Source organism: Zosterops lateralis (assembly GCF_965231275.1).
Source record: "Zosterops lateralis genome assembly, chromosome: 1".
NCBI lineage: Eukaryota > Metazoa > Chordata > Aves > Passeriformes > Zosteropidae > Zosterops > Zosterops lateralis.
Window position 1 is genome coordinate 7,212,814 of NC_139762.1, and position 26,652 is coordinate 7,239,465.

General features: G+C 44.4%; 1 protein-coding gene across 3 annotated transcripts; it reads right to left on the minus strand.

The window, feature by feature from the left end:
• Positions 1-1,846: 1,846 nt before the first annotated feature.
• On the minus strand, positions 1,847-23,770 carry WDR86 (WD repeat domain 86). Of its 3 annotated transcripts, XM_083865167.1 has the most exons (8): positions 23,742-23,770; positions 22,877-23,161; positions 19,965-20,106; positions 18,302-18,541; positions 18,109-18,217; positions 9,351-9,486; positions 4,888-4,991; positions 1,847-2,954 (listed from the first exon to the last, which is right to left on the minus strand). In XM_083865167.1, the coding sequence occupies exons 2-8, from the start codon at positions 23,037-23,039 to the stop codon at positions 2,736-2,738; spliced, it is 1,113 nt and encodes a 370-aa protein (XP_083721293.1). In that variant the 5' UTR covers positions 23,040-23,161; positions 23,742-23,770; the 3' UTR covers positions 1,847-2,735. The 3 variants fall into 3 exon arrangements, with proteins under 3 accessions (XP_083721293.1, XP_083721292.1, XP_083721294.1); XM_083865166.1 differs by having other exon boundaries at positions 18,109-18,541; XM_083865168.1 differs by lacking the exons at positions 22,877-23,161; positions 23,742-23,770 and adding an exon at positions 20,587-20,663 and having other exon boundaries at positions 18,109-18,541.
• Positions 23,771-26,652: the final 2,882 nt, after the last annotated feature.

Consider the following 26,652-nt stretch of genomic DNA (forward strand, 5'->3'; position numbering starts at 1 on the left):
GTAAGTGCTCCTCTGCGCCGGGAACAGCCATTCCTCTGCCTGGCAGCTTTGCCTGGACGTGGTTTACTCGTTTTCCATTGCTCCACGCTCTCGGTAGAGGGAGCCCAGGCCCCGTCTGGAGCCGGTGGAAGCAGGGAAGCGGCCGCGCTCTGCACTTCCAGCCGGAACATCAACCCCGCGTGTGGTGACCGTGTCTCCTCCGCCGGCACTTACCGGCCGGGAAATGAGGGCGTGAACTGTTGTGCGCTGCAGGGAGCAGGGCCGTGGCCTGCGGAATGACTGCTCAGCTCCAGCCCGGGGACTGAACGGGCTGCAGCAGAGCATTGGGTTTTATACTGATTCCCTCAGCCAAACACAGCAAAAAGCAGGCAGTGATTATACTGTTAAGGAATTATTTGTATTTCATTCTTCTCTATCAAGGCCAGTGCTGTAAAAATTTAATGGCTTTGTATCTCTACCCTGAAAGCTGAAGGATTTCCAAAGCCAACAGTTTGAACTTCTGAGGGGAATCCAGCCCTAGCACCCATTATATTCTGTTTTACAGGCCAGCACTGAGGAACCCCTGGACAAAATGAAGAGCAAAAATAGGACAGATAAAAGAATTTAGAACTGAAAACATACAAGTCATGGATGTCGTTTTAACAAGAAGGAGGTGGAAACACAAATTTACTCCTCTCTTCCCAAGCCTCCTGGCATCCTGGCATTGGCTGCCAGCCCCTGGGCATGCACTGAAGGCAGCACTGAGCTGCACATGCAGCAATTCTCCTTTTTGAAGTGGCTTGCGCAGCAAACTGGCAGCGACAACTTCAGAAGGGAAGGTTTGTCCTTGGGGAATTTAAAATTAGCATCATAACATGCAGTGCTTGTCAGAGCAGCCATTCATCAATGATGTAACACTGCCAGCACAGTTGTAAGTGATCAGTCGAGCAGGAGGCATTGGCTGAAAGCTGTAAGTTAATTTTGACCGTGCATTTGGAGGCACTGTGATATGTTTAGCAACAGGCAGAAGTGGTAATGACTCATTAATTCCACTTTTTAAGATCCTTCTCTGCTGCCTGCATGTGCAGCTGCTGTGTGCCCAGATAGGCTCCTGTGTCTCATGTGCTGCCTGTGAAGTTTTAAACACAAAATACAGCCCAGGTGGTCTGGGGAGCTCCATCCAGCTCCTAAAGGCCTCCTACATAGTGTTGTCCTCAGAAGCAAAATACAATCAGCTGCATGGCAAGCCAGCACCAGCTCATAGACGTGTCACTGAGCTACCATGACCAGCCTGAGAGGTTTACAGTGGAATAAATGCAGATGACCTCCCAAAGTAGTATCTTGGTAGGCATTTCACATAATTTAAATGCTCTTTCTTACTAGATGTGGAAACCTGCCAGGTAAGAACTACCAAAGCTGCTCAGCAGGAGAGGAGAGCAGGGTCTGTGATGGGCCTGACCCACTGACACAGTGTTAAGGTGTCAGAACAGGAGGCTTTGGTGCCACCACAGCAGTGCTGAATCAGGGATTGTAGCTCTTTGTCATCCCTGCTTTCCCTTAAGTCTGTGCTTTTGTGTCTGTTTCCTCTTTCCCCTGATAGGGGAACTGAGCTTTGGCACTTTGGTGCCTGGTGGGAGGCAAGACAGCTCCACACACACTCAACTCAAACCCCAGCATTGAGAGAAAGGTAAGAAATGTTTCCAAAAGTGTATGTGGGGGGTTTTCCCCCTCTTCCATCCATTCTTAACTGCTGTGCTTCTGCTGCCAGGCCACACCCCCTGCCCCATAAAAATAAAACCTAGACAGTCAGTTGTCTGGAGATGCCACATGTTTATTAATCCATTCTAAAAAAGGATTACAGCATTTTTTTATCTTGCTGTTGTACAGAATAAATAAAGCCATAAAAATAAAAACATGTGGTTAGATATTTTTGTACTGGTTCTACAAAGAGCTATATCTGCAAATAGAAAAATATAAGAACCCTTGTTAATTCATGGCTCAGTGGTTATCAGAGAAGGATGAACCTGGAAAAAGACTGGGAAAACTCTTGAGTTTGACTCCTTATCCAATGCTACTGGCAATCTAGCAAGACATGGCTTTGGGAAGAGGAAAGACAACATAAAGTCAGCAAACAGCTGACCTTGGCACAAATGGGCTGAGGTTTAGCTTGCTCTGTGGCTTATGTTTGGTTAAAAAAAACCAAATTAAATTAATTTCTGTCCTACTATTCCCAGCTTCCCAGAGAGATGTCCAGTCTGCTTTAAACTCCTGCTGCAGAGCCAAACTCTCCTGCATTGGCCTTGTCAGCCAAGGGCCAAAGGTCAGCTGTGAATTGGAATTCAAGGCCACCTTTCACTGCAGGACACCTTGCACTGCCACACTGGGCTGAACAGGGGTCATGGGAGTGGGCAACAGGAACAGGAAAACATCTCATTAGACAGTGGGCAGCCAGAGGTGAAACACCTCTGTGCCCCAGGGAGCAGTCTAAGGAAAGTTCCTAATTGCACACACACAGTGGTACCTCACCTGAACCACACTGCCTCCCCTCCTGACCCCAGAGCTGCTCAGCTGAGTCACCACAGCCACAGGATCTGACCTGAGTCCATCTGGCAGCCACAGAGAATCCTGGCTCCTCACACAGAGGCTCAGGCAAAGCCACTTCCCATCTCTTTCCAAGTTCTGGTTTACATGGACACAGTGGTGCAGAAAATAAAAGGTTCAGCTTTGGTCACTGACATAAAGCCTGCCCTGGACAGTCACATCAGTTCAACAGCCTCGTGTTCCCTGTTCTCCTGCTGTACCATACAGCCAACTTTATTGTTGAAGAGACGAGACAAACTCCCCTTCTGGGAGCTCCTGCCCTGCACGGACCTCTCCTTCTTCAAGCGCCGCTTGTTCCTCTTGCATATCCCCCGGATGTCCCAAATCCGTAGTGTGCCATCGTGGGAAGCTGTGTACAGCAGCTCGTTGTGGATCTGGAACAACAGGGTCACACTTAATACTGAGACAAACGGCTCAGAATCAGCACAATCAAACTGTCAAAAATCAGAGCAAACACAGCTTGATCCCAACACTTAAAGCCTGAGCTCCTTGCAAGAGCCAGTATAAATTATCACAAAAGCTACTGAAGTGGGATGAGATGTTACCAAGTCAGGACTCATTTCTCAACCATTTCACAGGGCCATAAACAGCAAGAGTTATTTATAACCCAGACCCTCTAGAAAAGCAATGAAGACCTAAAGCCAATGTCAGAGCAGGCTGTGGCTGGGAATTTCTGCAGTTTTAAGACTGCTGGTTTTGATCTGGAGCTTAAGGAGGCACCAAAATAATCATCAATGGGCAGTGGGGGGGAGTCAGGAATGTTTCCTTTCTCACTTCCCTTCTTGCTTTGCACTAAGTTATAGGTACAATTCCTCCTTCTAACTCCCATTTTCTTCAAAACCTGCAGTAATTTAACATGGATTCATTGCTGTGGTTTCATTTCCTTTATGAACCTTTTCTGCAATTGGTAATGTTTCCAATTATCCTTGTCCTGCCCTGGAAGCCAGACATCGGTCCTGGTGATCTTCCTGTCCCTGTATCAGTCTGTCCACCCCGTGGGTGCCCTGTGGCTGTCTGTCCATGCTGTGACAGTGACCATCTCCCTGGATTATGTGAAGCACCACACCCCTCATCCACCCCTCATTATTATACTTAAGATCATCTTAAGGTACCCAATTCTCAGTCTTCTCTCTTCCCAGTTTTGTTTCTTTTTTTTTTTTTTGCCCCTGTGCAGTCAGAAATTAAGTAAAAAAGAAGAATACAAAACCAAGCTTTGGTCTTGTCAATACTTGGGGCTGCCCAGGATGATTCTATCAGGTACACCCCAAACACATCCACATGCCTGCCTGTTACACAACAACTGCCCAGTACCAGGAGTTTGCAGTTTAAGATCATCCAGCCACTTGTTAATTCAGAAGAATATACAAGAGAAAACCATATTTATAACTTTATGTGCTTGGAATCAGCTGCGAAAGGAACTTTATCTCCTCTCTTTTTCTTTGGACTGTCAGTCTGCTGGAATTACCAACAATGTCTCACATTGTTAGTGAAAATCTTCATCCTGCACACAGCTTACACTGAGATCCCAGTGTAAGGAGAAGCAGATTTTTGGAGAGGCTGCCCCATCCATGGAAGTGTTCAAGGCCAAATTGGAAGGGGCATTGAGCAACCTGGTCTAGTAGAAGGTGTCCCTGCCCATGGCAGGGGGGTTGGAATGAGGTCCCCTTCCAATGCAAGCCCCTCTATGATTCCATAGGCCTTTCCATTGCCACCAAGGATTACTAATTCCTCCAGTTTTAACTACTAAATGTCAGTCTCACTTGAGCCTAGACAATATGCAAACAACATTAACTTTCAGTTTTAAGCCAGTGTCAGAAACTCCTCCATTTGCCTGGCAGGATGTGGGTCAGATATCACTACTGAGCTGCTTCAGACTGTTTAGGGATGCCATGCCCCCTGGTGTTTGGGGGACAATGCTATAATTATTCTGCCTGCATAAGGCAGGAACTTCTCTACCCCTTAGAGCACTGCAAACACTTATCATTAGTGTCTTGTAATGGAAAGAGTGAGGCTGGAGTCCATTCTGTGCCCCACACAGCATCTGTTCATCTGTCTCAGTTGTCATGGCTGCTTATCCAACTTGACCTGAAAGAAAACCTGATCCGAGACACGGGGCTGTCCCTGGGGACTCATTCCGTCATTTCACTTATCCATATCATTATCATTAAGCCTTTCTAAAATTACATTCAGAATATTCAAGTCTTATGCTAGAACAACATCCAGTCCAAGACACACACCACAGTTCCCACAGAACAAATGAGGGAGCAACCAAAAGGAAGAAACCCCACCAAGAAACCTCTTCCTGACCTGGATACAGTTGATGATGAACTTGTGTCCCCGGAAGATCTTCTGCAGGACACCACTCCTGGAATTGAAAGCTCTTGCACAGGCATCACCACTTCCTGTGAACACTGACACACAACCACACAGCACAGCCAGATGTGAGCAGCCACATGAGGACACTTCATACAAGTTCAAAAATGTACCTAAAACCAGCTCCCAGGGGGGCATGACATATTTTGATTCTCTCCTCAGACAAACCAGATCATTTTCATTTTGCTGACCCCAGCATGCTTGTTTTGAGTATTTTTTTGAAACACTGAACTGATATAAACCTGAAGTTCCTACACACACCAGAATTTCACTCTACACATGCTTCAAGTATCTATTTCTGCTCTTCTCTTCCACAGCTATTTCCCTGCCTAAATGTGCCTCAATAATTCTAAGCAGGCAATTTACCTCAAGTCTGGTTTTAAGGATTTCTACTCAACCTTTCATTTGTTTTACCAGAGTTATTTACAGCTTTCCATTCAGTACTCCAGTGTTTCCATCACCTCTGCTGCTGAAAGAGGGGCAGGGCTGGGGTAACTAAATTGAGCATGACCAGGAATTTTGGCCATTCATCAGGTTTCCTTAGAGTACCTTACATGTTCAAACAATTTCTTAACACTTCAGGATCTTCACATCAGATCCCCAGTCTGCTGCATCCAGAAACTGTAAGGCAAGGTTACTATTTAGATTTTTTACTTAGCAATATGCCCACAAAGGAGCCTATTTGTGTGCTTTAAAGGTTAGAAACTCTCTTGATAAACACTTTCCTTCAGTTAACTCCTCAAGTTTATCCAGAGATAAATATTTCAGAGCTACAAAAAGCAATATATTATTCACTGCTCCCTGCATTTCATGTCTTTGTAAAAGCCACTAGCATGGAAAGAATTTTACAAAACTGGAGTGCCTGAAGCCAACAGATTCCTTATCTTTTGGGAGAAGTCAGGAACTGAATCTCTAAAGAGAGGTGAAAAAATTACCATGGTTGTAAATTCAGGACTATAATAACAGATGAGAGAACAGACTATGTACTGCCATGAGCTTTTTAAATTCAAATGAAACAGCAGGGATCTGGGCACCTCCTGGGTGCACCTCCAAGAAACATCTGGATGTGGAAAATCAATGTCACTTTATATGGGCCACTATAACTCAATTTCCAGCAGAGTCCTGAAAAAGCATCATGTCCCACTCTGCAAATGAGCAGCAACAAAGTAAAGCAGGGAACAGGTACAGATTTTTTCCCAGTGAATGGAAATCACTTAATTCTGTTACAGACATGCAGAGAGTAGGAACCAATTAAGAGCTGTTTTCACTATGCAGCTGCCAGTTTACTTCAGCTGTTGCTATCAGAACTTTGCTTTTGACAGACATCCTTTATGTCTTTTGAACTGTCACTCTAGATTTAGGAAGTCTCTCACCACCTCTGAATTTCAAAGAAGAGCTGTTGATCTAACCCAGATTTAGCATTTAAATATATACTTATATACACCACCTGTGAAATAAACAACAACAAAATAAAATTAATTTTCATTTTTTACTTAATTTTCAGACCCTTGGGAATTTTGAAATGTTCCCCTGGAGCTTTTCCAACATGAAAAAAATATAAACTACATTAAATTTTAAACGGCTGTGCACACACTTTAAGAGAAAAATAATCAACATATCATTAAATAAACTACATTGAGAACCAGCTGCAATATTCCCCATGCTATTAATTACACAAGCAGACTGGGGAAAAGCACTGGAAACACATTCTGATGATTTAATGCGTAGTTTTCACATCTTTCTGGACTCCCTGTATACTATGAAGTGATTTTACAAACAGATGTATTTTTCCTCTCTTTTTTCTACCCTGTTTTCTTATTTAGACCACAAACTCTTTGGGGCAATAAGCCTTTGGGCACTGATCAGAGAGAAAGCAGTGGAATTAAGATCTTCTTACAGAAGATTACCATTTCTTGGCAGAGATGTTTTTTCATGCTTTTGCACTGGTGCAAATGTGACATAAACCATAACAAACATAATTTAAATAATTTTCTCCATATTTTTGAGAGACAGTTCTGATCTGTTCCAGGTGAACAGATGTATTTTTAAGTTACACTAAATTTAAGCTACTAGTTCCAACACTGGTATCCAGTTAACATGCCTTTATAACTCTAATTCTAACAAATTATTAGATACTGTGGAAATAAGTGATGAATGCACCACAATAATGCAAGCATAGTATATAAATTAATTCTTAAGGGGAAATTTCCTCTTTCATTAATTAAAGTGCATATAATGCACTCAAACAAGTTCCTGATATTTTTCCAGAACTTTTCTTTCTACCCTTCAAGTAGAACAATTCAATACTCCCTGTTTGGCACTTTTAGTATTTTTGCATTTGATTTAAAACAAGATCTTAAATAACTCTGTGAACTGTTCTATCACACTATCAGGATGTTCTTCGCAGGTCTGACTAAATGCAGCAATATTGTCTGCATTTTAATTCAAAAAAAGAGTGTTGTGGAAAAATAATGTGTGTGTATGGCAGGGAGAGGGTGGCAGAATGAGGGGGAAGAGAGAGAAAGCTGCAGAGCTGATGGGGGTGGAATCAGATAATGAAACTTTTGTTTGAGCTAAAACTTTCTTTTCTTTACAGTTTGGTCAAGTCTCTACAGATTGCATGAAGAGTAGGATCAACAATGAAAATGCAGCTCTGGAGGTCTCACTAATGAAGGAAACAATCTCTGTCTCCTACCCAGACATGAATGTTCATCACAGGATCAGACCAACATCAGTTTAGCACAGATAGCTCTCCTTTGGCTAGTCTTGACAAAATCAGTGTTTTGGTTTGTGTCTTTATAATTAAAAGGGGGGAAAACACACACACAAAATCATCAGTGCTTTGTCTATGAGTGATCATCCTGAATTACAATTTCTGGTTCATTTCCCTTGCTCTACCTTCCTGAATCTTGGAGCAATAATAACTTGAAGGTGTAGTGTAGGTTTAGACCCTTTCCCTTTCCATTTCAGCCTTCTAGCCAACTGCAGAAGCTGAAATCAGCAGAAATTACAACCTGCTGGTAGGGGAGATTGGGGTAATTCTGCCATGTAGGTGAAAAGACTTGAAATAACCACAAATTATAAATAAATATTTTACTGGAGGAAAGGAATGATGTGGGACTCATGCTGAAAGGAAGACCAAAACAAGGTTTCCTGACTAAAATTCTACCTCTGGGCTTGTTTACATGCTAAGTTTCCAAACATAATTAAGAAATTCAGTTACTGGGTTATAAATGTAGTCAGGCAAGCATGGTGCCAGACAACTGCCACTAAACTGTGCAGGTACAACTCTGCTAATGTGCACCATCTTGCATCTGTCAGCCATTTATCACCGTCACACTGAGGAGCTGCCAAAAGAGAGATCAAGGCCCAGATAGCAACCACTCATTTAGTGTGATGTGTTCACTTCAAAGCTGAAGTGCAGAAATCAAAATCAAGAAAGCGTTGTGAATGTCTAGGTTAGCTGAAGACAGCCATGGCCATCTCCTTCAGGGTAGGAGAGGAGAGAAAGAGAGAAGTTCTTTTTTGAGAAGCAAGTGAAGGTACATCAAGTCAAACACCAGAGGCAGGATAAGACCAGGATGACACAGAGAGAGGTTCACTGATAAAAACAGAAGTGGTGTCTGGCAACCCAAACCCAGACATGCAGAAGGAAAGCCAGCACAGAGAGGGATTTAAAGAGGGAGGTTTGATGGTCAGAGTATGTCAGCAATATTATGTCAGCAATGGGCACTGATGTACAGAAACCACTGTAAACAGGAGGATTGAAAGCAGGAGAGCTGAGTCCTGAGCATGTAAGGCAAGCACTGCCTGGCTACTGGAGGAAAGTGATTTGGGGAACAAAGCTATGAATGACGACAGGTAACAGGAAAAGAACATGTGGAAAATGAGTCTAGGATGGTCAGAGCCTGAGCAGGGAGCCTAACAGTTAGAAAGGAGCAGTGAGCATCTGAGATGGGATTCTGGTTTAGGACAGGGTGTTACACAGAGCCTACAAGGCAGCAGAGAGAGGCACAGGGCTGTGTGTCCAGCAGCAGCAATTGCTGTCCCCAGCACGCAGCAGAAGCAGGTGACAGACACCAGACTAGTAAGGTTAAACCACAGCTACACAAACAATCCCCAGACAGCTCAGGATTTAAGCCACTTCCCTTGGTAACAGAAACAAAACAACTACCTCTTCATTTGTGAGAAGAGGGAGGTGGAAACTGGAGAGAAGGCCTAAGCTTCCCAAATGGAGTGGTACAGCAGTTTGGTACTGAACGTAAACAAGCTGGAGTGGAAAAAAAGTGACAACTTCACAAGTGTTCAAAATTATTCTCCATTAATAACCTTTAATCAAAGACAAACATTGAAAAGGAGACTGGAGGGGGCTAGAGAACACAGGAAAGGCAACTTACAGATGCCAGCGTGGTATTTCAAAGTGCTAACGCTGTGTTTGTGAGCCTTGTAGGTCTGGATCCGCTCCCCAGTGTCCACAAACCAGCACTTCACCGTCCTGTCCGCGCTCCCCGAGTACAGGTGACGATTCACCAGCTGAGGGGAGAGAAAAACATATCAGCAATGGCCTCTCAAGGGATCTTCGTGAAAGAACTGAAGGGACCCATCCCAAGTCACATTTTCCAACTCAGAGAGCAACAAGCTGTGCCTTGAAACAGAGGAGTGGTGAGCAAACCAACCTTGAGTTCTTCATAGTCACATCTCCCATTGACTTCTGGGTCTTACAAACAGCCCCCAGCTTTCAGAACATAAAAGCTTATCCCATCTGCTTGTGCCAGCAGGGAGGATTCCAGGGAGCTTAACAATCCAGCCTACATCCATAATAAGTTATATTATTATAGTCTTAAAAAATATCCCAGCAGTGTTGTTTCTGTACAGCATATCTGACAAGAACTCTTACGGATTGTTGCGTTTTAATTACAAAAAAAAAAATTCAGAACAATTCTGAGTAACAAAATTTTTTTAAAAAGGTAAATTAAAATCCTACACACCATGAACCAGGGTTTATGTTTAGTATGATCACTCTGTACAAGGTTGGTATTCAGAAACAGTAACTATTCCTTGAAATTGTTCTGTATCTGCATTTCCACAAGTCTTTTTAGGCAGTTATTGAATGATTAAATAAGTAACTATCCTGACACAGGTTTTTAAACATCTTCAAATAGATTGTCTTCTGCTGTGTGTTACTCTTCATTGCACCAGTCATCCTGCACATTGTGAGAACTCACTGGTGGGGAGGATGGAGTTTGTTCCACATAGAGAGGACAAAGAATGATGAAAGGAAGGACTGCAGCTGGGGAACAGAGAGAAAAATAACTGACCTGTGCAAGACTAAAAGATCAACTAGTTCAAAATAAACACACTACACAAAAGCCTGGAAGCTCAGCAATGAAAAAATCCATAGTGCACAGAAAAATCTGGCATTTTCTGTCTATGTAAAGACATCAAACTGAAGGTTTTCACAGCCATTGTCATGTGAACTCCTTCTGAAAGAGAGTCAGGAGGGAGAACCCTGACCCCCCCACCAAGAATTGGAATTTGCCCAAGGAGTAAAGAATGGTATCCTGTTTTTCCACCAGACACACATATCAGGAGGTTTGAATGACCAGCAGTGCACAAACCCCTGATGCTTCTCTGGTATCTCCAGGAAACCAGCAAATGACAAATCAGCTTGTGGTCTTGCTCATAGAGCACTTTTTAGGGTTGGTTTTCTTGCCACCTTAGATTTGGTCCCCACTCTTTGCACACTCTGTATCTGTAAGGTTGGAATGTTGTTGATGCTCTTCCATCTCCACTCCCAATCCAAAAACGAATAACCCCATTTCCAAAAGGCATCAGAAGTGAGCTTTGTACAAAACAGCATTGTGCTGTGTTACAACATGAAACAAAAGGTATTTTAAGATACAAAGCACTACAGTGATGGGACTGTGATAACCCACAAAAGAAACATGTACAGGCAGACCAAGAGGCTCCCTGACCACAGCTCCCACCAGCTCAGCTGGAGCAGGACATGCCACACTTCCTCCCAGCAGAACCTGGCCCATGGGAGAGATTTCATAGCTGAATGCCAGGAGCTTGTAAAGCACAAATCACTGTAAAAAGCCAGCACTACTTTGAAATGTCACTTCCTATTACTTTTAAGCTGTTTTAAAAACAGCATTAATGCTACATCTCCATGAGGAGAGAGAACGAATGGCCAGCAGCACTAACAAAACCAAGAACCACAAGTTAGCCTGAGGAAGGACTTTTAAATTTCAGTCTCTCCCTGAACAGGCACGAATAGCATTGTCATGTGCACCTGCTAAAAGGAAAAGGATGCCTTGAGTTGCAATCCTGCTGTGTGGTTCGTGGCCAAGTTGTTGCATTTCTTTTTTAGACGTCTTGCCAGCAGCATCAGCCCACCCACTGAGCAAGGAAAAACACTAAATTATAACCTCCCACAGGTAAATGCCACTCTGCATTAATGGTACATTAGGTTTTACTGCTTCATTTCTACATTTAAGTGGGTGTATCAATGAACAGGAGGACTACAGCTTGCTTAGATTTGCTAATTTGTTAGATACAAAAATGTTTCAAGTTATGTAGACTTACTCAGGTAATTTATAGCATCAGGATTTTAAGAGCCTTAGAATCATAGAATGGTTTGGGTGGGAAGGGACCCTAAAGATCATCTTGTTCAACACCCTCACCATGGGCAGGGACACCTTCCACTATCCCAGGATGCTCCAAGCCCCTTCCAACCTGGCCTTGAAGACTTCCAGGAATGGGGCAGCCATAGCTTCTCTGGGCAATCTGTTCCAGCATATCAGCACCCCCATGGGAAAGAGTTTCTTCCTAATCTAAATCTACCCTCTTTTAGTTTTAAGCCATTTCCCCTTGTCCCATCACTCCACGCCCTTGTCCGAAGTCCCTCTCCACCACTCTTGGAGCCCTTTTAGGCATTGGAAGGGACTCTGAGGTCTCCCCAGAGCCCTGTCTTATTCCAGGTTGAACAACCCCAACTCTCTGTGCTTGTCTCCATAGCAGAGATGCTCCATCCCTCTTCATCATCTTCACAACCTCCTCTGGACATGCTCCAACAAATCCATGTCTTTCCTGTGCTGAAGACTCTAGAGCTAGATGCAGCACGGCAGGAGGGATCTCACAGGATAAGAACAGAGAAGAAAAACCACCTCTCTTGACCTGCTGCCCACACAGGTTTTGCTGCAGGCCTGGATAGGATTGGCTTTCCAATGTCTGATCCCTGGTAAGGTGGTTGGCACACCAACCATCTCAATTAAACTCAAAGCCTCTGTGCTGCCCCATGAAACTCTTCCATGCACCTTCCTTCCCCTCACCAATTTAAGCAGGTGAGCACAGTAGCACAGGATTCTCATTCTTGCATGGGAAAGGAAATAGTAACAGGTTAAACAATCTTACTGAGCCTGCAGCAGAGCCAACAGCAAAACCCAGGGCAGGCTCTGACTGTCACACAGCCCCTCATTCCCATGGCATTTTTATAAAACAGCATGAAATGGCTGTTAGTGAAGAAAGCCTTCAAGAGCTCTCTGCTCAGGCTGAAGTTGTCAATCAGATCTGCCTTTAGTGATATGATAGGCACAATCTCATCTAAATTGGCTCACATCTCCACAGCTGAGGACACCCCCCTCACAGTCTCTGTGGTCTAGGGAACAATTCCTCTCATCCTGAGGCACATCTGAAACAGATCACGCCTTAGAACTCACTATTTTTTGTACCCAACAAGAAGAACCTTCCCAGCTGTTGCCAGAACACTTTAGGTGAGATGACTCCTTCATTTGACTAAAGATAGGTCTAGCTTACAACTCCAGCCTAAGCTGCAACACTTCAAATATCTGCATTGAATCTGTATTTAAAATAATAATTATCATCACTTACTGTTCCCCCAGCAAAAGCACCTTACAAGCTGGCTCCACACTCTGTGGTTTCAAAATATTTAGCAGACACAGTTACATATTCCAACCTGTGACTGCCCAGAGAAGAGGTGACATTTCTAAAGCTGTATTTTCCTTGGCTGGCTTTTTCAGCACTTGGTTCAGCTTGGCCAGCTGCCCAACAAAGCTCCTGACCACAGAAAATCATGGCCAGGCAAGGACATCTGTGGCAGAGTGGATGACACAAAACAGATTTGCAGCTCAGATACCAATGGACTGGGTGGACATTTCAAACCCATTGTAGCTTCAAAAAGATTAAAAACCTGAAAACAGTTTGATGCCCAGTTCTAAAGCCTCAGCAGAAAAAAAAAAATCACTGACTGCATTGATATTTGCAATTCTGGATTGTTAATTTTTCTCATAGCTCTGAGAGATTTTGCTTTGAACCAGATGAAACACTGACATGTGAATGGAGAAAATTTGTCTTAATCGTCGAGCCAAAGTATTGGAGATGTAACTGTTCCTGAAAACGTTCAGTCAAACGGCTTGTGAGTTGTACAGTAATAGCAGTTGCAGAAGTTGTAAACACTTTAGTAGTTACAGGTCTCATTAATAAGGAAAAAACCTTGGTTGTAACCCACAAACACACCAGAATTTTAATAAAGAACAAATTATCACATCCAGGGTTGGTCTCTCAAGACAATCACAACCCTATTGCTTCATAAGCTTGGCTGAACTGCATAAATGCAGCAGCTTAAGACAATTTTTATCTGTAAGAATGCAAAAAAAAATCTGCAAAAAAGCTGCTTAGCAAATATTTCCACCTTATAGGAATGGACTTTGCCCTCCCAATTAACCTTTGCTATGAGAAACAATTTTTGGAAAGCCAAGGAGAGGCAATTGACTCTCCAAAGAGATTTGGACACACCCTTTTGCTGAGGGTCACTGCACTCAGACCGGCCCTCATGAACTTCAAGATGAGTTCACATGAGCAACCACATACTCCATCACCAATTTATTCTCCTCGTGGGGGTGAGTGTTCCTACAATCAGGAATTTGGGTCTTCTGTTCACAGCCACTTCTAAGTCAAAAATCACCAAGCTGGACCAATCTCGAGTTACAACTATGTAAGCCTCTGGCTGAATTAAGAGTTTCAGGATCCCATTCAAACCACATCCATTTTAACGAGCTAACAAACTCCCTGTGGGCAAGAAATTGTTGGTTTTTTTTTTTTTTTTTTTTTTTTTTTTTTTTTTTTTTTTTTTTTCCCCGAGAATCCATCTAGAATGAGCTCTCTAGGCTGGCTGTTAAGAGAATGGTTTTCAACTTTTTTACTGCAGTGCAAAGTGATGGCCCCATGTTTCCTTCTTACAGGTGTTATACACCTTCACATTCTGCTCATTCACATCTTCATCCTCTGATGCAACAAATGCAAACACAAATTACAAAAAATATGTGCACACAATTTAATTGGTGGGGCAAGAAAACATTTCTGTCCCCATGATCACAGCAGTTAAGCACATAAACAGAGTTCATTCAGGCAGTGGCTTTGTTCAAAGCATTCCTTTCTTCTAGTCAGCTTTAAAAGGCAACTGAAGGGAATGGTCCAAACAAAGGAACTTTTGCAGGAAAACCAGAAGCAAGTCCTTGCCCACTCATGTTCATGTTCTTCAAAAGGGAGTTTTCTTGCAAGAATGCTTGCTGTAGGATCCAAGCTAAATTCCAAGCTGGATCATTTCTCTCTGCCAGGTTTTGGCAGCATAATTTTGATAAATACTCAGAGGCAGAACAATCAGCAAAGGACAAAGCAATCTTTGTGAACAGTTTGCAAAGCTACTTTAGGAGAGACATTTAGAAAAACACACACAAGTAAATATTTAATTCAGGGTTATTCAGTCTATTGCAGTCAGTCACATTAATGAAAACGCATATTTGATTATTAATTGTAAATATTGGTCTTTAGCCAGGCCTGAAATTTTAAATGGAAGAATGAGTATGAGCTATGTGATTACACGCAGCCCACCCTTGCTTTTTCCCATCACTTCCTATAAAATCTCATTATTGGCTCTTATATGAAGAGGGAGCTCCCAAAACAGCTGCTGTACTTTGTCTGCCAAGCTATCAACACACTGCAGGAGGAGAGTGAAGAGTTCTGGCTGCTCCACTGCAAGTTACCTTGCCTGACTGGGAAATTCAAGTAATCAAATGCTGCCAAAGCACCTAACATGGACACAGTTCCCATGGCAGATAGAAAGTCTTCCAGCAAAACCTCTCTCAGCCCAATTTAAATGGGGGAAGGAGAAGAAAAGTGGCATTACTACAAGCTGCAGAGCACACACAGGGGGTTCAGCTGGTCACCTTCACCAGACTGACCCCCAGACAGCAGCATGAGCCTGGGGAATATGAACAGCTCAAGCTTTACCACTGCCCTGTCCAGAACCACCAAGAACAGGGGACAAGGGACAGCCCAATGTTCACCAATGTTTTCTGTTCTGCCATGCTAGATGAGAGTTGTTTCCAGGCTCCCCTACTTACACTACCTGGCAATAACACCTTAAAGGATCTTAGAGCATCAGGGGAACATTTAAAATCTAAACCTGTCTGTGGCATCACCCCTCTGCTTTCCAGACCAGCACTGCAGGAAGCAGGGTGGGAAGCATGGGTGTGCTTTATGGTATCCACCCAGAAAACTCCTTCAAGAAGCTCCAGGAATTTCCATTCACTGCTACAGAACACTATTGGTGTTTACTGGAAAGTGATGGGAGATGGCTGAACAGGCAGGACCTAATTTGCAGCAGTTCAGAACATCCCAGGGCATTCCTGTTAATAACAGCTTTTTTAAGTTGGGGAAAATATGGTCTCAATATCCAAATTTTTCCTGATCTGTGTCCAGGATGAGAAATCACACTGAGCATTTCTCAAACTTTTTGAAAGGTCATCCTCCCTTAGGGATCTTTATTTGAATAAATAAAATGAAAAGAAATCTTTATTATTCTTTCCCTTTTTTCTCCCCACACAAGCATTGTACCACCCAGAGAACAGGTAACTGCCTTCAATTGCTCGTACCAACTCAGCTCCTCCAGGACAGCAGAGTGAAAATCTGATGTAATTAGCAGCTCACTGCTCCACTGAAGAAAATGAATTACTGTCAACAATTAAAACTTCTGGCTACTGTGAGCAACTCACAACTACTTCCCAGTCCTTCCTGACCCAGAGTTTCAAAAATACCATCCCAACCCACTGCCACAGATTCCAATACAGTCATTAGGAAGCCTGAGGCAAAAAAAAGGCCCCAAAATTTTTTGAGAACAAAACAAAAAAAAATAATAAAAAACCCACCTCTATTGAGGAAGTTTCCTTTCTGTTGAAACATCTTTGTATGGATTCTGGTGATTGACCCCTTTCTAAAAGAATGAAAATACCATGTGGGCTTTGCTGAGTGGCAGCCAAGTGGAACAGAAGGGATAATGTTGAACCCAGAAAGGCAGAGGGAGGAATTAGGAAAGATCGACAGCCTAAAGCTATTCAACAGCAGTGACTGCATAAGCTGGGATAAGTTTGAGAGGCCTGGACACTAAATGCTCTCTGTGGGGGTGTTTGTACCTCAGCTGGACCCTCCCAGCCCCAAACATTAACTGGTGATGAGAGAAGCGAGGGGCTACCAGTCACTCAAGAAGATTTGGCCAGGACTGCTGCCAACACAGCCTTGGCAGCAGCAGTAGTCTTGTGTACTCTGAATTGTTCAGGTTTTCCAAATAGATGTATTGGTTTTGCTTTTCTTCTCCCCTACAAGAAGTTCTGTTTGTTTAAAGCCATTGCTTAACTCTGTGCTCACAGGCATTGCTCATTCGTGAGCATTCAAAGGGCATAATTGAATTTCCCAGGCTTCTGGGAGAGGGTCAAGCCAGCTTTGTGTAACAATTTTAGCAAGAACCCAATTAAATTAAGGCAAGCTCTGTTGTTGCCAATCTGTGCCTTGGAGAAGGGTTACAATTAAACAACAAAACATAGCGTGACACTAAGGACAGCAACAGATTTACTTCTGCATCCTCGGAGTACATTACCACAATATCATAAAAACAAGATTTAACACTGAGAATTTACCCAAGCAAGACAAACATTACTCCAGGGCAATATGATATTGTGTGGTTTGTTTGTTGGGACTTTTTTTCCCTTTCTAAAAGTGAAGGAAAACAAAATTCCTTCAGTATTCCCAGGTTTTTAGTCTGCTAGTGTCAGCTGTGACTATCTCATTTAGAAACAAAGGCAACTTTTATTAAACAGCTATTAAAGATACATCTTGTAGCCTCTGTAAGGGAAAAGCAAACACGAACAGGGAGAGCAGGGAGAAAAACTGTCATAAACTTCAGTCAGACACGTCCATGTATAAACATTTATGCTGACCTGAAACTGAGTGACAGACCATCGTGTACTGCCTTTAAATACACTATTAGCATTTTCTGGTGGATAATGAGTGTACAGGATAAATGCTTGTGTGATAGTTCCCCTCTTGCTTCATCTGCCTGACCTCCTCCTCTCCCCTGCAACATTAACAAAGCTGGCAGCATTCAAAAGAAAAATACTGCAAACAGAAAAACAGAGTATAGTTTTTCAGATCACTTTACACATTTTCCCCTCTCTCCTGCATAATTTCCTGATTTCTCTCCCTCATGCTCTGTTTCTCTTTTCCATTTTCCTTGCCTGTTTTCTTGTCTTGGCCATCTGTTTCTCCCTTTCTTTTCTCACATCTTGTCTGTGTGGTCTTTAATGTAGGATTTCTTTCAGCTTTATGCCTTCCTATTATCTTTTGCCCACAGTTTTGCACTGGGCTTTGGGTTTTTTGAAGTTATCTGGTTTACTGAGTGTTTTTCCCTTCCCCTTTTTAAACTACCTGACCCTGTGTTACTTGCTCAGGTTATTTTCTTCAAAGTCTGGTGAGCCTGACTGCACAATCCCGCTCAGATGAACAGTGCTTTCAGCACACCAACTCATGAGTTTCATGACGCAGTGGAACTTTAAATACATACTGAACTAGAAGTTAGACCAGGGAAGTCACTAGAAGCTTAAGAGGAGATCGCTAAGTGTTTTAGAGAAAAAGGGTTTGTCTCAGGACCAGAGAGCACTATTATTTTGTTATTACATGAATATTTAAGCACACCATTTACAACCTGTGTCAGAAGAGCTTCTTTATGAATGAAAAGACAACTGAGACCCACACGAGTTAAGACACAGACATCCAAAGGCCCTCGAGGGTGTCTGCCCTTACCTCTAGGCAAATTACTGATCCTTGGTGCTCTTTGAAGACTTTCAGCTGCTCTCCAGTGACAATATTCCAGGTCCTGATGGTGTAATCCGTGCTGCCAGAGAACAGCTCCCTGTTTGGTGCATCAAGTATAAGGCATAAGACGGCCCCAGTGTGTCCCAGCAGGGTCTGGTAGCAGCGCCCGCTGGACACCCACCAGACCTTCACAGTGCAGTCCGTGCTCCCTGTCACCAGCAGGTCCCTGCTCACTTTCTCCTCCTCCTCCTCTTCCTCCTCCTCTTCTTCCAGCACATCCCTGGAGGAATAGTGAGCCAGAGTCAGGACACAGTTCCGATGGCCCCGGAATTCCTGGATTTGTTTCTCCTTGTCCACGCTCCAGCAGCGAGCTGTCCTGTCATAGGAGCCACTGAAGAGATAGTCTTTAGCAACCAGGATCCTGCAAAAAATAAAGTTTGTGTATATGAACAGTATGGTTCTTCTTACATAACCATCTTTTGTCACAATTTCAGTGCCAAGTACCCCAAAGTGTGAAACAGCAGCACGAACATAACATCTTTGGCATTTTTTTAAATCAAACACTCCCCTGTTTCTACTTTTTAAATTGAGATCCCTCATTCAGGTACATTGTTGCAGATATTTTTACACTATAGCATTGTAACTTTTTTGCTAAAACTCCTTCCAGCAAGGAATATCATATGTTATGCACAATACTTAGAAGTTTGTTTTGTTGTTTGGTTTGTGTTTGTTGGGGTTTTTTAAAATTTGCTAATTCTTGATAATTATTCATTAATATTTCTTTATTAATTTTTTTAAATTATTTTAATTATTTTAACATGACAATAACTTGGAATCAAAAGAACATCAAAGCAACAAAACAACATTCCAGGAATCTGAACTGTAACTGACGTGTGGAAAATAACCATCTATCCATCATCAAATAAGAAGAATGCAAGAAAAAATACACTCAATTTCACTTAGCTCAGGATCTCAAAAAAGGTAAAGCAAGAGCACGCCACTTATTACTTAACAGAAGAGCAAACCAAAGATTACACCTCAGAAATTCAACTTCCTGGGCCTTCAAAATAATGAGTCGTAGCTGCACAAACATCCAATAACAGAAAAAAACTCTACAGTTCATATTTCCAAAACAGAGATAGGAAACATCCATAACCTGCCTTCTTCATCAGCTGAGCTTGGTCCTCTGGAACCTTTCAAACAGGCAACAAAGCCATATGAATGGGGAACACATTTCCCATTTGCTGATTCAAGCAAAAATCAGGCCTGTGCCAAAACACATAACCAGCTTTCTTAACTATTTACAGAATCTCACTACACATCATATGTGTTTTGAGTTTAGAAAGGAACTAAGAAGCCCACACGCCCACCAGAAAAGAAATGTTAAAAAAATACCAATCTTTGACTGCTCTATTTGCCATTAATTAAATCCAGTCCAACTATTAATAAGCACTTTAAATGGAAAGGCCAATCAGCCACACACAGTCGGTTTATTATTAAACTTCATTTGCCCAAACAGGAATAATAATTACAGAAAAATCCCTGACTTTCTCCCTCTTGCCGACACAAAAGCTTGACAGGATGTTTTTAAACCTATTTATCAGAAGCATCTGTTATCAATTGGATCATTTCTTCTGGAATTTCATTCCTAGTCCTGGATTCCATTCCCCTGCTGTGTGCCTTTCATTTCCCCCCTATCTGTGTCAGCAGTGTTGCTAGAAAAACTAATTACTGCAGCACAGAACACAAACCCAGCCCCTTTTATGAGAGTAGCATGATGGAACTGCAGTGAAATGATAAATTGTGTGATAACAGAGGACAGGAACACAAGGGGAGAGCCCCACCTGTTGACAATGGATGTGTGGCCTCGGTAAATGGCCAAGCACTGCCCGGTCACCACGTCCCACTTCCGAATGGTGTGGTCAGCACTGCAGGTGAAGGCAGCCTCGTTCTCCAGGTGGCAAAAGGTGATGTAACTTTCATGTCCTAGGGATAACAAAGGAAATCAGTCACTGTGCAAGCAGAAATGGTAGACTAGTCCAGCTCTTCACCTTAACCAAAAGAAAAATACAAATAAATGTACCAAAGCTCCAGTTTTAAATGCACCACCGTGCTTCTCGTGTTAAGAGATTTGTGTAAAACACAACCATTTCAAGGCACAGCAGAAAACTTCACTGATATCAGAATTAAGTGAAAGAGTAAAACAGTACAGTTCCACCAATCAGGTAAATCAAACAGTATTATAAAAATGTAATGAGACAGACTAATATCAATATAATAAAACTCAAAGTAATGAGGTTTGAAACCAGTAAAAAAATAGCTTATCTTTTTAATTAAAAAATACCTTTGCTTCCTTCTTTTGAAAGCAGGGAGAAAAAGGCTGCATTTCCATCCAGCCCACCGACTGTCAGGACACAAACAGTCAAATCAAAGCATGGAACTCTGAAAAAAGTACCTGAGACTTACCAGCAAGCTTGATTTCATTGTCCAGGCAGAAGGAAAAGCAAATAAAAAACATACCACGTAAATAGTCAGCCAATACTTTCCCCCACATGACTAAACTCCACTATTTTCTAAGTATCAGTACACCATTAAGGAAAAGAAAGGGAGGAAGGGAGAGAAGAGAGAGAAGGGAGGAAAGGGAGAGAGAAGGAGTGAGAGAGAAGGGAGAGGAGAGAGAGAAGGGAGAGAAGGATTAGAGCACAATTGCTTACACAATATTCAGAGTACACAGGGATTCTACAGTTACAATAAAAACAGACACAACCACAGCTCTAAAAATGTCATACTGACAAACAAGGCAATACCAAAAAAGAGGAATCAATATAACCATCTCAAGCTTTTGCTGCTGCTTAGCACGACGTGTCATTTTTCTATTGTAACATTAAATACAGCACATGTAAAAATCACCTTAGGAATCAAGTTCCAGCTTCATCCAAGAGCTCTTGTGTGAAATTGCTGTCTAATCACTGGACTACTATTACCTTGCACTCTTCTGTTTTAACATTTAGACTGTAAGCTTTCAGGAGCCGAACTGTTTCCACTTAAGTCACTATTACAAGTTATGGCTGAAGTTGGTGGGCCCTACTGTGACTTAAATACTATTCTTTGAGGGATAAACAAAATAAATCAAAGGACAATTATGATTAAAGAGAGACAGATGGACAAAGGTATTACAAAAACAGAATATTGTAAAATAAAGAGATGGTAAAAAACCTGAGGGAAAGCAGACTGCCCAGTAAAACACTGTTTCACTGACTGCAACAAACAGATTTCAGTACAATTCCTGAAGTTCAAAAGCCTTGTTGTAGTTCAAAAGCAAACCAGAATCCACATTACAAACATATGGCTTGTTTCCTTTAAAACAAACTCATCAGATGCCAAAAATTAAACAGATCACCAGGGCTATAAGCAAAACTACAGTCACTCTCCCATATTTGTGAAACTTTTTGCAAAGCAGCCTGAATGGGTCAGGTTTCAATCACTGGGATTTTTCTCACAGCATCGTGTAATCCAGCTTTGAGATCAAAACAGCATCTTGGTCACTACACCAAAGTCTGCCAGGCAGATTTTAACCATCAGTAATACTTGACCCACACACAGGGAGCCAAAACACCATGTGGCAGACAAGGTCTGGTGCTGGTCTGGCCAAAAGCAGCCACCACACAAGTCTGATGCTTGTGCTGTGGTGGAGCTTGAAACTGCATTATAGATACAGGCTTATCAGTAATTATAGCTTGTAAAATTAAAATTGACACAACAACTGTGTGTGTGCATAAGTATAAAATATATACAATTATCTGATTCAACTGACAGTTCACAAACCATCCAGCCCAACCTTCTTCAGAGTTTACCCCAAACACTGGCAGTGCTGGCAGATTCCATAATAAGGAATGCTATCCAATACATTTCTCTTTCTAGTTAAAAGTTAATTAGTGGTTAAAAGGGATTTCTAAGCCTAAAGCAAATGCAGTGAGTTTTCCAGAAGCTGGAACCATGGCAGGATGTGGGGGAAAAAAAAGACAATACTCCATGGTGAAAAACAAGGAAGCAAGCAAACAAACAAGAAAATCACAGCTACGTGATTTCTTCTTGGGAAGAAAAAAACATTAGAAATTCCAAATGTAACAGCTTTGTTTCTTTTTGTATGAAAAGAACATCAGTGGGAATACAAACATCTTAACCACATATCTAGACTCTTGCATGGCTGTACTGCCTAAAGTGGTTTTTTTTTCTTTTCAATTACTGACCTGCCAGTCTAAGGATAATTTTTTTTTTTTTAAGATGCAAAATTAATTTAAATTGAAAAAGCCCAGCAATTAACTTTTCTGTGCGTCAAATGAGGAGGGGACAACAAAAGTAACCTATTTAGCAAGGTTCCTTTCCAGACTTCTGGGTCAAGAGATTCTAAATAAAGACCACCTGGAAATGAGATGATTAAAAGGACAAAAAAAAAAAAAAAACGGGGAGAGAGAATAACAAAAAGGCAGTCTTTTTTTCACAGTGTAAAACAGGGTTTCCAGAAAGTCACATAAGTTAAACAACTTCGCACACCCTGACAATGAAGCATTCCGTGCATTCAGCAGTGCTGGTAACCCGGTTTGGGTTGAAACAGCTTCTGCTTTAAAGTTGCTGTAATAAACACCAAACCAAGCGTGATTTCGGCTGCCCGGCAGGGACTGAAAGAGACCAGAACGCGCTGTGTGGCCTGTGCCACGCTCCAGACCCGCAGCCCGGCGGGAAGCAGCAGCCGTACCTTGGAAGTGCCCGTGGCACTGGCTGTCGGCCGTGCTCCAGAGCCGCGCCGTGCCGTCCTCGCTGCCCGTCAGCAGCCGCTGCCCGTCGGGGCTCAGGCTCAGCCAGTTGATGCCCCCTTGGTGATCCGTGCAGACCTTCACGGCCGAGCCGCTGTTCCCCATCCCGGCGCAGATCACGGGCACTTTTCAACCCGCAGGCCGTGCTTCGGACCTCCGGCCGTGCCGCACGGACCGACTTGTGCCATTCCTTCAACTCCGGAACATCGGCAGGGCAGTCCGGGCTCCTGCACGGGGACACAAAGCGCGTTAAATCATTTCATCTCGCCGTGGCTGCATCGCTCCCTCAGCCGGGGGGAGCTGAAGCCACGGAGTTTCCCCGCAGGGTCCGAAGCCCCACGGCGGTAGATGGACACACATGCTGCCGCTCCATGATGGGCATCGGGGCACATCCAACCCCTCGGGGGAACTGAGCCTGGGCGGCGGTACCGCTACCTGGTGCCCTCGCCGAGGCTGCTGCTCTTTAAGCAGTTTTAGGGCTGACCTTGGGCACGCCGAGGAGGCGACGCCTCCGAGAGGGGAGCCCGGGCTCTGGCGGCCCCCACGCCCCGGGCCGCCTCCATCCCTCCCGCAGGGCCCCCCGGCACTCACCGAGCACGGCTCCCGGCGGAGCGATCCCCGCTCGATCTGCGGGCAGGGGGAACCTCCTCCCGCCGGGGCACCGGAGCCAGCGCCGGGCCGAGCGCAGGGTCCCCCCCGGCCCCTGCCGCCTCCGCCCTGCGGGGAGGCGGGAAGGGCTCCCGCCGTGCCCCCTCAGCCCACCCCGGGGCGGGCCCTCACCCCCCGCCCCGGCCCTGCCTCCATTACCTCCCGCTCCACGTTCGAGCCGCTTCCCCCCGCGGCGGCCGCTTCGCCCCGCCCGCTCAGCTTTCCCCGTGTTGCCGTTCTCCGCTCTGGAGGTGCCCGGCAGTGCTGCCCCTCCGGGACGGCCTCGCCAGCAGCGATCCCCCCTTCCCGGGGCAGCCATCCCCCCCTTCCCAGGGCAGCGATCCCCCCGTTCCCGGAGCAGCGATCCCCCCCTTCCCGGGACAGCCATCCCCCCCTTTCCCGGGACAGCGATCCCCTTTTCCCGGGGCAGCGATTCCCCCCCTTCCCAGGGCAGCGATTCCCCCTTCCCGGGACAGCGATCCCCCCCTTTCCCGAGGCAGTGACTCCCCCCCTTCCCAGGGCAGCGGCCTCCCCCCTCCTCAGGGCCGCGGCCGCCCCTGCCGCAGTTCAGTGCCCGGCGGGGCGGGGGAAGCGCAGGGCCGGGAGGGTCTCTCCCGGCTGGGGTCTCGTTAACAACCGCACAAACAGCCGGAACAGCCCGAGAGCAGCCCCTCATCCCCGGCGGAGCCCCCGGGCTCATCCCGGGGGAGGCAGCGCTTCCTGCGGCACCTTCGCCCCTCAGGACGCCCCGGGACACCGGCATTTCCTCCCTGCCTTCCCCGGTGCCTCCCGGGGGGGACAGAGGCTTGTGCTGGGAGCTGGCTTGAGGGAAACCATCGCCTTTTGTTCCTCTTCTCGCCCTTCTCCCTCTGGGCGAGCTCCTGCCACGTTTCGCCTCAGGAGCCCCCCCACAGGAGCCCCAAACCCGCTGTCTCGTTTTGCCCCTGAAGCTTTTGGGGCTCTTTCTAATTAGTGCAGCCCCTTTGCCCATCCACCCCCTGCACACCGTGGGCCCGGCTACTGCGGTGGGCCCCAGCTTTGTGCTGCCGCAGACCTCCTGGCCGAGCCTCTGACAGCATGGGCTGAAGGGTTCTGTCCCACGGTGGTGTAATTAAATGTAGGAAGGATAAATCCCCTGGGCAAAGTAACGAGGAGAGGCCGAGTGAGACAGCAGCAAGGGTCCGACGTGGATTCCCCCCTGAAAGAATAGGGAACTGCTGCTAATTTGCAGCTCAAAACGTGCTGGCAGGGGTAGGATAAATCATAAAACTTATTCTCCTGGCTTCTGCCCCGTATGATCAGAAAAGCACTTTTTTGTGTGAAATCCCAGCCCCTGGCTCCATCTCACACTGCTGGTGCGGTATCGGGGTTCAGCAGTCCTCGCTGACATTAGTGAGGCACCAGCCCTGCTCTGGCAGGAGATGTGGGCTGGACACAAATCCATCCATTAAATGGATAATTCCAGGGATGTGTTATTTTGCACAGCACGTTCTGGCAGAGACCAAACAGGACCAGTATGTCACACCCAATGTAAACACGAGGTGATCCCGACTCAGCTGCCAGTTGTAGCCACGGAGGAACTTGCCAGACTGAGCTGTCGGGCTGCAAATTTGGGTTTTGTGAGGGTCAGGTCGAGCCCTGTGGCTTGTGGTCCCCAGCCAGCTCTTTCCTGAAGACAGACGTTTCCACACGACCCTCGTGCATTCAAGAAAGGACCAAGAAGTTCTGGTGTGAGACGTGAATTCTGTATTTCTTCCCTCTGAAAATCACATTATCTGTGAAAAGATATTTTTTTGGACATGGAGGCCTGGGAATCGGCTGCTCTCAGGGAGTGTCCCTCACCATCTGCTCGTACATCTGTCAAATCCACTCACAAACCCCTGCCCAGAGTTCTTGCTTGGGAAACTGTAGGATAGATTAGCACTCCTTTTTATTTTCCTGTGTTTCTATGGTGTGAATAAGAGAAAAAAATCAGAGGGAAGGGATATTTTGTTAGGTTTGAAGCAGGTCTGCACATTTTAAACCCGCACAGTTTAAATCTCAAGGGAGAGGCTGAGCTAGAGGGGAAACCCTTGGCCACAGCTCAACCATGCATCAGCTGTGGGAGCAGAGGGTGTACTGCTCCTCCCCTTGCTCTTTTTAAAGCCTTTTCAAGGTTTTTTATTATTATTTCAAATTAATATTTCCCTCCTGTGGTGACTAATGAAAACATCTGAGTTTTAAAATATTTTCATGAATATTTATTCTTTTTCTTGAGGTTTTTTTTTTTTCTTTTTTCAGTTGGCTTTATCTGCCTGAATTTTAGGTAAGTTTTCTTTATTGTATTTGTGTTTCTGTGGCAGATTTTTAATTGTAGGACAATGAAGAAAGTAAAAGAAGGTTACCTGCTGCTTGATTTTGCTCCTCAAGGCCCAAGTCTTGTATTTAATCTTCTTTCATCCAGACAGATGTGTACACACACAGATGCATGAGCTGCTCCTATAACATCCAGGTAGTTAAAAAACCTTAAGAAAGGTTCTAGATGTTTATGGCTGGATTCATAATACATGATTTGCAGGATGCAGTGGCTGTTGCTAAGTTTGGAGCCAAGTTTAGAGTCTTTGGGCAGTCATCAGAAGCAAAGGAAGGATGCAGAGTTTAGATCAGTTGCACTGTCTTTTGGAAGCAGACAGGGATGCCTCTGCCCTTCACCATGGACTATGACAGTGGTCCAACATCGAGGGTTCCAAATTCTCCGCAGTTAAGTAGAACAAATTGAGACTTTTATCTTCAAATCATACATTCATTGCACCAGAGGTTCAGCCTGTTCTCACATCTCTGACCCAGCAACAACACAGTACAGGAAGACACTTTAGTTCTCACACACAAGACAGTAATGATCGGGTGCAAAATCCTCTGTGAACAACTTCATCCCAAATTATCTGTGCTTAGACTCACTTGCCAGACCTTCAGAAACACAATGTAGGCTCCCAGGGCCTTAGAAATTACTAAGTCATTTTTTACATCACTATCCGCACTGATATAAATGCTGAAGAATATTCCCCTTGAAAATATTTCAGTAATGCTGCAA

What these genes read in the sequence shown, in the direction of transcription:
- WDR86 (XM_083865166.1), bottom strand. Translation starts at nt 23,039, where the DNA reads ATGGGGAACAGCGGCTCGGCCGTGAAGGTCTGCACGGATCACCAAGGG. An exon ending in GTGCCACGGGCACTTCCAAG is followed by an intron (nt 20,107 to 22,876) that starts GTACGGCTGCTG and finishes TGTTATCCCTAG; the next exon opens with GACATGAAAGTTACATCACC. An exon ending in GATCAGTAATTTGCCTAGAG is followed by an intron (nt 9,487 to 18,108) that starts GTAAGGGCAGAC and finishes CTCTCCCCTCAG; the next exon opens with CTGGTGAATCGTCACCTGTA.